Source organism: Saccoglossus kowalevskii, chromosome 1 (assembly GCF_978046115.1).
Source record: "Saccoglossus kowalevskii chromosome 1, keSacKowa6.1, whole genome shotgun sequence".
NCBI classification, from domain to species: domain Eukaryota; kingdom Metazoa; phylum Hemichordata; class Enteropneusta; family Harrimaniidae; genus Saccoglossus; species Saccoglossus kowalevskii.
The window spans coordinates 45,946,858-45,958,883 of NC_140641.1; the positions used below are offsets into that span (position 1 = coordinate 45,946,858).

Genomic DNA, 12,026 nt, shown 5'->3' on the forward strand with positions numbered 1-12,026 from the left:
TATCGCTGCATCCAGCATTCAATTTTGGCAACAAAAATGGGTCAGACCCAAGCAATTTCCCTCTATGCATTGCCACTATATTTGTAGCTATACTGATCGATTGATAGATACTGAATTCTTAATGAATATGATTCCAGTAATCACAACCGATTTTTTCCATACATTTCTACTAAAGTTTCTACTGAAGGATTTGCCTGATAGTCTGAACATATCATGTATCAACACTGATATGCTCAGTCTGGCTCCAATAATTGCCATCAATTTCTCCAGATATCTGTTTGCTTGGAGTGATACTGGATGGCAGAGGCCAAAATGTTTCATTGAAACTAGGAAATATATTCACTGTTTGTTTGGGACACCTCCAGCCCAGACACACTGTATTGAAGGACAAGAAAGAAAACCTGACAATTTTTGGCAATTGTTCAATCCTGAACTTTAATTGCCCTGTCAAAGAAATTGCTATGCAATGTTGACAGTGGCCATGTTAATTACATGAAAAATGAAAGCCCAAAATGAAAGCATTTTTCTGGAAATACTAATGTGATATATTAATCAGTGTTATTGTATGCTGGGCACACCACTGTATTCAAAGACACTTCACACTGTGATTGGCAGAATTAACAGTATTCAAAGACACTTCACACTGTGATTGGCAGAATTAACAGTATTCAAAGACACTTCACACTGTGATTGGCAGAATTAACAGTATTCAAAGACACTTCACACTGTGATTGGCAGAATTAACAGTATTCAAAGACACTTCACACTGTGATTGGCACACCACTGTATTCAAAGACACTTCACACTGTGATTGGCAGAATTAACAGTATTCAAAGACACTTCACACTGTGATTGGCAGAATTAACAGTATTCAAAGACACTTCACACTGTGATTGGCAGAATTAACAGTATTCAAAGACACTTCACACTGTGATTGGCAGAATTAACAGTATTCAAAGACACTTCACACTGTGATTGGCACACCACTGTATTCAAAGACACTTCACACTGTGATTGGCAGAATTAACAGTATTCAAAGACACTTCACACTGTGATTGGCAGAATTAACAGTATTCAAAGACACTTCACACTGTGATTGGCAGAATTAACAGTATTCAAAGACACTTCACACTGTGATTGGCAGAATTAACAGTATTCAAAGACACTTCACACTGTGATTGGCAGAATTAACAGTATTCAAAGACACTTCACACTGTGATTGGCAGAATTAACAGTATTCAAAGACACTTCACACTGTGATTGGCACACCACTGTATTCAAAGACACTTCACACTGTGATTGGCAGAATTAACAGTATTCAAAGACACTTCACACTGTGATTGGCACACCACTGTATTCAAAGACACTTCACACTGTGATTGGCAGAATTAACAGTATTCAAAGACACTTCACACTGTGATTGGCAGAATTAACAGTATTCAAAGACACTTCACACTGTGATTGGCAGAATTAACAGTATTCAAAGACACTTCACACTGTGATTGGCAGAATTAACAGTATTCAAAGACACTTCACACTGTGATTGGCACACCACTGTATTCAAAGACACTTCACACTGTGATTGGCAGAATTAACAGTATTCAAAGACACTTCACACTGTGATTGGCAGAATTAACAGTATTCAAAGACACTTCACACTGTGATTGGCAGAATTAACAGTATTCAAAGACACTTCACACTGTGATTGGCAGAATTAACAGTATTCAAAGACACTTCACACTGTGATTGGCAGAATTAACAGTATTCAAAGACACTTCACACTGTGATTGGCAGAATTAACAGTATTCAAAGACACTTCACACTGTGATTGGCAGAATTAACAGTATTCAAAGACACTTCACACTGTGATTGGCACACCACTGTATTCAAAGACACTTCACACTGTGATTGGCAGAATTAACAGTATTCAAAGACACTTCACACTGTGATTGGCAGAATTAACAGTATTCAAAGACACTTCACACTGTGATTGGCAGAATTAACAGTATTCAAAGACACTTCACACTGTGATTGGCAGAATTAACAGTATTCAAAGACACTTCACACTGTGATTGGCAGAATTAACAGTATTCAAAGACACTTCACACTGTGATTGGCAGAATTAACAGTATTCAAAGACACTTCACACTGTGATTGGCAGAATTAACAGTATTCAAAGACACTTCACACTGTGATTGGCAGAATTAACAGTATTCAAAGACACTTCACACTGTGATTGGCAGAATTAACAGTATTCAAAGACACTTCACACTGTGATTGGCAGAATTAACAGTATTCAAAGACACTTCACACTGTGATTGGCAGAATTAACAGTATTCAAAGACACTTCACACTGTGATTGGCAGAATTAACAGTATTCAAAGACACTTCACACTGTGATTGGCAGAATTAACAGTATTCAAAGACACTTCACACTGTGATTGGCAGAATTAACAGTATTCAAAGACACTTCACACTGTGATTGGCAGAATTAACAGTATTCAAAGACACTTCACACTGTGATTGGCAGAATTAACAGTTGGAATATATGCACAGCTTGACTCATACAGTACAGGGTGGGTGTAACTTAACTTCCATGCTGGCTTTCCTTTTCATATAAATGTTTTTAGTATCTGTGTAACCATTGAGCCAAAATGATACCATTGGTGCTCACTCATTGGCTGAAATGATACCATTGGTGCTCACTCATTGGCCAAGATAATACCATTGGGGAAATATTATTGGACAAGATGATACCATTGGTGCTCACTCATTGGCTGAAATGATACCATTGGTGCTCACTCATTGGCCAAGATAATACCATTGGGGAAATATTATTGTGGACAAGATGATATCATTGGTGCTCACTCATTGGCTGAAATGATACCATTGGTGCTCACTCATTGGCCAAGATAATACCATTGGGGAAATATTATTGTGGACAAGATGATATCATTGGTGCTCACTCATTGGCTGAAATGATACCATTGGTGCTCACTCATTGGCCAAGATAATACCATTGGGGAAATATTATTGTGGACAAGATGATATCATTGGTGCTCACTCATTGGCTGAAATGATACCATTGGTGCTCGCTCATTGGCCAAGATGATACCATTGGGGAAATATTATTGGACAAGATGATACCATTGGTGCTCACTCATTGGCCAAGATGATACCATTGGTGCCTACTCATTGGCTAAGATAATACCATTGGGTCTCACTCATTGACCAAAATGATACCATTGGTGCTCATCACACTTCACACTGTGATTGGCAGAATTAACAGTATTCAAAGACACTTCACACTGTGATTGGCAGAATTAACAGTATTCAAAGACACTTCACACTGTGATTGGCAGAATTAACAGTATTCAAAGACACTTCACACTGTGATTGGCAGAATTAACAGTATTCAAAGACACTTCACACTGTGATTGGCAGAATTAACAGTATTCAAAGACACTTCACACTGTGATTGGCAGAATTAACAGTATTCAAAGACACTTCACACTGTGATTGGCAGAATTAACAGTATTCAAAGACACTTCACACTGTGATTGGCAGAATTAACAGTATTCAAAGACACTTCACACTGTGATTGGCAGAATTAACAGTATTCAAAGAACTTCACACTGTGATTGGCAGAATTAACAGTATTCAAAGACACTTCACACTGTGATTGGCAGAATTAACAGTATTCAAAGACACTTCACACTGTGATTGGCAGAATTAACAGTATTCAAAGACACTTCACACTGTGATTGGCAGAATTAACAGTATTCAAAGACACTTCACACTGTGATTGGCAGAATTAACAGTATTCAAAGACACTTCACACTGTGATTGGCAGAATTAACAGTATTCAAAGACACTTCACACTGTGATTGGCAGAATTAACAGTATTCAAAGACACTTCACACTGTGATTGGCAGAATTAACAGTATTCAAAGACACTTCACACTGTGATTGGCAGAATTAACAGTATTCAAAGACACTTCACACTGTGATTGGCAGAATTAACAGTATTCAAAGACACTTCACACTGTGATTGGCAGAATTAACAGTATTCAAAAACACTTCACACTGTGATTGGCAGAATTAACAGTATTCAAAGACACTTCACACTGTGATTGGCAGAATTAACAGTATTCAAAGACACTTCACACTGTGATTGGCAGAATTAACAGTTGGAATATATGCACAGCTTGACTCATACAGTACAGGGTGGGTGTAACTTAACTTCCATGCTGGCTTTCCTTTTCATATAAATGTTTTTAGTATCTGTGTAACCATTGAGCCAAAATGATACCATTGGTGCTCACTCATTGGCTGAAATGATACCATTGGTGCTCACTCATTGGCCAAGATAATACCATTGGGGAAATATTATTGGACAAGATGATACCATTGGTGCTCACTCATTGGCTGAAATGATACCATTGGTGCTCACTCATTGGCCAAGATAATACCATTGGGGAAATATTATTGTGGACAAGATGATATCATTGGTACTCACTCATTGGCTGAAATGATACCATTGGTGCTCGCTCATTGGCCAAGATGATACCATTGGGGAAATATTATTGGACAAGATGATACCATTGGTGCTCACTCATTGGCCAAGATGATACCATTGGTGCCTACTCATTGGCTAAGATAATACCATTGGGTCTCACTCATTGACCAAAATGATACCATTGGTGCTCACTCATTGGCCAAGATGATACCACTGGGGAAATATTATTGGACAAGATGGTATCATTGGTGCTCACTTATTGACCGAAATGATACCATTGATGCACACTCATTGGCCAAGATGATATCATTGGTGCTCACTCATTGGCTGAAATGATGCCATTGATGCTCACTGATTGGACAAGATTATATCACTGGTGCTCACTCATTGGCCAAAATTATACCTGAATATCAATGTTGCCTTTCAATTGCCAGGGATGATGGTACATGTATGTATCCCTGGATGACAGAGTTTGTTGCATCCAGTGAATCTAAAGTCATCCCAGAACTAACTACCCCCACTAAATTTGTATCACACACAATGGTTACTAACAAAATGTGTGCTCATCCACTGGTCACAGGTAGAGATGGTCAACCCCATGAAACATATCTGAATAAATGAAATGAGCAACCTGTTCACAAAGATTGCTCTTTCTATATTTGAAACTGTAATATTTGTAAAAATTAGCCTGACTGGTCAATAACTTTGCTATTGTGCCAAATCATATACAACCACTTACAATGCACATGCCCAAAGATATCCCAGAGTAGGCAGTGATAGAAACATGTCATATGTTTGTCTAGATATATGTTCAAAGTTATCCCAGAGTAGGCAGTGATAGAAACATGTCATATGTTTGTCTAGATATATGTTCAAAGATATCCCAGAGTAGGCAGTAATAAAAACATGTCATATGTTTGTCTAGATATATGCCCAAAGATATCCCAGAGTAGGCAGTGATAAAAACATGTCATATGTTTGTCTAGATATATGTTCAGAGATATCCCAGAGTAGGCAGTGATAGAAACATGTCATGAACAGTGATGAAAAAAACCTGTCTTTTATGATTTGTCTACAGCCATCTGTTTATGAACTTGCCAAGGGTTCAGAGCTAGCTACAATGCCAATAATATTGGAAGACTTTATAAAAGATTCTGGGGCTAACTACACAGGTTGGTATCTGAATGTTATTACATTGAGTTCTACTGTGTAATGAATATCTGTCATCGCTTTGAGATATTCTATGTCTTGTTTTAGCAACTGAACCTGAAGGTGTACATGTAGTGGTGGATAGACACCTTATTACTGGGCAGAATGATCAGTCTACACTAACAGCTGTACAGAACCTCATATTATTATGCAATGCCAGGTAAGGCCAATAATGACCTTTTCTCATATTATTATGCAATGCTAGATAAGGCCAATAATGACCTTATCTCATATTATTATGCAATGCTAGATAAGGCCAATAATACCCTTATCTCATATTAGTATGCAATGCTAGATAAGGCCAATAATAACCTTATCTCATATTAGTATGCAATGCTAGATAAGGTCAATAATACCCTTCCCTCATATTATTATGCATTGCTAGATAAGGCCAATAATACCCTTATCTCATATTAGTATGCAATGCTAGATAAGGCCAATAATAACCTTATCTCATATTAGTATGCAATGCTAGATAAGGTCAATAATACCCTTCCCTCATATTATTATGCAATGCTAAGTAAGGCCAATAATAACCTTATTTCATATTATGCAATGCTAGATAAGGCCAATAATACCCTTATCTCATATTATTATGCAATGCTAGGTAAGGCCAATAATAACCTTATCTCATATTATTATGCAATGCTAGATAAGGCCAATAATGACCTTATCTCATAGTATTATGCAGTGCTATATAAGACCAATAATGACCTTATCTCATATTATGCAATGCTAGATAAGGCCAATAGTGACCTTTTCTCATATTATTATGCAATGCTAGATAAGGCCAATAATGACCTTATCTCATATTATTATGCAATGCTAGATAAGGCCAATAATAACCTTATCTCATATTATGCAATGCTAGATAAGGCCAATAATAACCTTATCTCAAATTATTATGCAATGCTAGATAAGGCCAATAATGACCTTATCTCATATTATTATGCAATGCTAGGTAAGGCCAATAATAACCTTATCTCATATTATTATGCAATGCTAGGTAAGGCCAATAATACCCTTATCTCATATTATTATGCAATGCTAGGTAAGGCCAATAATAACCTTATCTCATATTATTATGCAATGCTAGATAAGGCCAATAATGACCTTATCTCATAGTATTATGCAATGCTATACAAGACCAATAATGACCTTATCTCATATTTTGCAATGCTAGATAAGGCCAATAATGACCTTTTCTCATATTATTATGCAATGCTAGATAAGGCCAATAATAACCTTATCTCATATTATTATGCAATGCTAGGTAAGGCCAATAATACCCTTATCTCATATTATTATGCAATGCTAGATAAGGCCAATAATAACCTTATCTCATATTATTATGCAATGCTAGATAAGGCCAATAATAACCTTATCTCATATTATTATGCATTGCTAGATAAGGCCAATAATACCCTTATCTCATATTAGTATGCAATGCTAGATAAGGCCAATAAATAACCTTATCTCATATTAGTATGCAATGCTAGATAAGGTCAATAATAACCTTTTCTCATTTTATTATGCAATGCTAGATAAGGCCAATAATGACCTTATCTCATATTATTATGCAATGCTAGATAAGGCCAATAATAACCTTATCTCATATTATTATGCAATGCTAGGTAAGGCCAATAATACCCTTATCTCATATTATTATGCAATGCTAGATAAGGCCAATAATAACCTTATCTCATATTATTATGCAATGCTAGGTAAGGCCAATAATACCCTTATCTCATTATTATGCAATGCTAGGTAAGGCCAATAATAACCTTATCTCATATTATTATACAATGCTAGATAAGGCCAATAATACCCTTATCTCATATTATTATGCAATGCTAGATAAGGCCAATAATAACCTTATCTCATATTATTATGCAATGCTAGGTAAGGCCAATAATAACCTTATCTCATATTATTATGCAATGCTAGATAAGGCCAATAATGACCTTATCTCATATTATTATGCAATGCTAGATAAGGCCAATAATAACCTTATCTCATATTATTATGCAAGGCTAGATAAGGTCAATAATAACCTTATCTCATATTATTATGCAATGCTAGGTAAGGCCAATAATAACCTTATCTCATATTATTATGCAATGCTAGATAAGGTCAATAATAACCTTATCTCATATTATTATGCAATGCTAGGTAAGGCCAATAATAACCTTATCTCATATTATTATGCAATGCTAGATAAGGCCAATAATAACCTTATCTCATATTATTATGCAATGCTAGGTAAGGCCAATAATGACCTTATCTCATATTATTATGCAATGCTAGATAAGGCCAATAATAACCTTATCTCATATTATTATGCAATGCTAGGTAAGGCCAATAATACCCTTATCTCATATTATTATGCAATGCTAGATAAGGCCAATAATAACCTTATCTCATATTATTATGCAATGCTAGGTAAGGCCAATAATACCCTTATCTCATATTATTATGCAATGCTAGATAAGGCCAATAATGACCTTATCTCATATTATTATGCAATGCTAGGTAAGGCCAATAATACCCTTATCTCATATTATTATGCAATGCTAGATAAGGCCAATAATGACCTTATCTCATATTATTATGCTATGCTAGGTAAGGCCAATAATGACCTTATCTCATATTATTATGCAATGCTAAGTAAGGCCAATAATAACCTTATCTCATATTATTATGCATTGCTAGATAAGGCCAATAACAACCTTATCTCATATTATTATGCAATGCTAAGTAAGGCCAATAATAACCTTATCTCATATTATTATGCAATGCTAGGTAAGGCCAATAATAACCTTATCTCATATTATTATGCATTGCTAGATAAGGCCAATAATACCCTTATCTCATATTATTATGCAATGCTAGGTAAGGCCAATAATAACCTTATCTCATATTATTATGCAATGCTAGATAAGGCCAATAATGACCTTATCTCATATTATTATGCAATGCTAGATAAGGCCAATAATAACCTTATCTCATATTATTATGCAATGCTAGATAAGGCCAATAATGACCTTATCTCATTTTATTATGCAATGCTAGGTAAGGCCAATAATAACCTTATCTCATATTATTATGCAATGCTAGATAAGGCCAATAATGACCTTATCTCATATTATTATGCAATGCTAGATAAGGCCAATAATAACCTTATCTCATATTATTATGCAATGCTAGATAAGGCCAATAATGACCTTATCTCATTTTATTATGCAATGCTAGGTAAGGCCAATAATAACCTTATCTCATATTATTATGCAATGCTAGATAAGGCCAATAATAACCTTATCTCATATTATTATGCAATGCTAGATAAGGCCAATAATGACCTTATCTCATTTTATTATGCAATGCTAGATAAGGCAAACAATGACCTTATCTCATATTATTATGCAATGCTAGATAAGGCCAATAATGACCTTATCTCATATTATTATACAATGCTAGATAAGGCCAATAATGACCTTATCTCATATTATTATGCAATGCTAGATAAGGCCAATAATGACCTTATCTCATATTATTATGCAATGCTAGATAAGGCCAATAATAACCTTATCTCATATTATTATGCAATGCTAGGTAAGGCCAATAATACCCTTATCTCATATTATTATGCAATGCTAGGTAAGGCCAATAATAACCTTATCTCATATTATTATGCAATGCTAGATAAGGCCAATAATAACCTTATCTCATATTATTATGCAATGCTAGGTAAGGCCAATAATAACCTTATCTCATATTATTATGCAATGCTAGGTAAGGCCAATAATACCCTTATCTCATATTATTATGCAATGCTAGGTAAGGCCAATAATAACCTTATCTCATATTATTATGCAATGCTAGATAAGGCCAATAATGACCTTATCTCATAGTATTATGCAATGCTATACAAGACCAATAATGACCTTATCTCATATTTTGCAATGCTAGATAAGGCCAATAATGACCTTTTCTCATATTATTATGCAATGCTAGATAAGGCCAATAATAACCTTATCTCATATTATTATGCAATGCTAGGTAAGGCCAATAATACCCTTATCTCATATTATTATGCAATGCTAGATAAGGCCAATAATAACCTTATCTCATATTATTATGCAATGCTAGATAAGGCCAATAATAACCTTATCTCATATTATTATGCATTGCTAGATAAGGCCAATAATACCCTTATCTCATATTAGTATGCAATGCTAGATAAGGCCAATAAATAACCTTATCTCATATTAGTATGCAATGCTAGATAAGGTCAATAATAACCTTTTCTCATTTTATTATGCAATGCTAGATAAGGCCAATAATGACCTTATCTCATATTATTATGCAATGCTAGATAAGGCCAATAATAACCTTATCTCATATTATTATGCAATGCTAGGTAAGGCCAATAATACCCTTATCTCATATTATTATGCAATGCTAGATAAGGCCAATAATAACCTTATCTCATATTATTATGCAATGCTAGGTAAGGCCAATAATACCCTTATCTCATTATTATGCAATGCTAGGTAAGGCCAATAATAACCTTATCTCATATTATTATACAATGCTAGATAAGGCCAATAATACCCTTATCTCATATTATTATGCAATGCTAGATAAGGCCAATAATAACCTTATCTCATATTATTATGCAATGCTAGGTAAGGCCAATAATAACCTTATCTCATATTATTATGCAATGCTAGATAAGGCCAATAATGACCTTATCTCATATTATTATGCAATGCTAGATAAGGCCAATAATAACCTTATCTCATATTATTATGCAAGGCTAGATAAGGTCAATAATAACCTTATCTCATATTATTATGCAATGCTAGGTAAGGCCAATAATAACCTTATCTCATATTATTATGCAATGCTAGATAAGGTCAATAATAACCTTATCTCATATTATTATGCAATGCTAGGTAAGGCCAATAATAACCTTATCTCATATTATTATGCAATGCTAGATAAGGCCAATAATAACCTTATCTCATATTATTATGCAATGCTAGGTAAGGCCAATAATGACCTTATCTCATATTATTATGCAATGCTAGATAAGGCCAATAATAACCTTATCTCATATTATTATGCAATGCTAGGTAAGGCCAATAATACCCTTATCTCATATTATTATGCAATGCTAGATAAGGCCAATAATAACCTTATCTCATATTATTATGCAATGCTAGGTAAGGCCAATAATACCCTTATCTCATATTATTATGCAATGCTAGATAAGGCCAATAATGACCTTATCTCATATTATTATGCAATGCTAGGTAAGGCCAATAATACCCTTATCTCATATTATTATGCAATGCTAGATAAGGCCAATAATGACCTTATCTCATATTATTATGCTATGCTAGGTAAGGCCAATAATGACCTTATCTCATATTATTATGCAATGCTAAGTAAGGCCAATAATAACCTTATCTCATATTATTATGCATTGCTAGATAAGGCCAATAACAACCTTATCTCATATTATTATGCAATGCTAAGTAAGGCCAATAATAACCTTATCTCATATTATTATGCAATGCTAGGTAAGGCCAATAATAACCTTATCTCATATTATTATGCATTGCTAGATAAGGCCAATAATACCCTTATCTCATATTATTATGCAATGCTAGGTAAGGCCAATAATAACCTTATCTCATATTATTATGCAATGCTAGATAAGGCCAATAATGACCTTATCTCATATTATTATGCAATGCTAGATAAGGCCAATAATAACCTTATCTCATATTATTATGCAATGCTAGATAAGGCCAATAATGACCTTATCTCATTTTATTATGCAATGCTAGGTAAGGCCAATAATAACCTTATCTCATATTATTATGCAATGCTAGATAAGGCCAATAATGACCTTATCTCATATTATTATGCAATGCTAGATAAGGCCAATAATAACCTTATCTCATATTATTATGCAATGCTAGATAAGGCCAATAATGACCTTATCTCATTTTATTATGCAATGCTAGGTAAGGCCAATAATAACCTTATCTCATATTATTACGCAATGCTAGATAAGGCCAATAATAACCTTATCTCATATTATTATGCAATGCTAGATAAGGCCAATAATGACCTTATCTCATTTTATTATGCAATGCTAGATAAGGCAAACAATGACCTTATCTCATATTATTATGCAATGCTAGATAAGGCCAATAATGACCTTATCTCATATTATTATACAATGCTAGATAAGGCCAATAATGACCTTATCTCATATTATTAT

At 34.3% G+C, this 12,026-nt stretch overlaps 1 protein-coding gene across 2 annotated transcripts in view; it reads left to right on the forward strand.

Annotated features, from left to right (window-relative positions):
* Positions 1 to 12,026, forward strand: part of LOC102809328 (glutamine amidotransferase-like class 1 domain-containing protein 1) — a 201,027-nt gene that overhangs the window by 129,525 nt on the left and 59,476 nt on the right. Inside the window, exons 6-7 of one of the 2 annotated variants that reach the window (XM_085496448.1) lie at positions 5,598 to 5,691; positions 5,777 to 5,888. In XM_085496448.1, coding sequence (XP_085352574.1) covers positions 5,598 to 5,691; positions 5,777 to 5,888 — 206 coding nt within the window. Of the gene's footprint in view, positions 1 to 5,597; positions 5,692 to 5,776; positions 5,893 to 12,026 lie in introns of those variants that run through there. The other variant, XM_085496449.1, reaches the window with a different exon arrangement.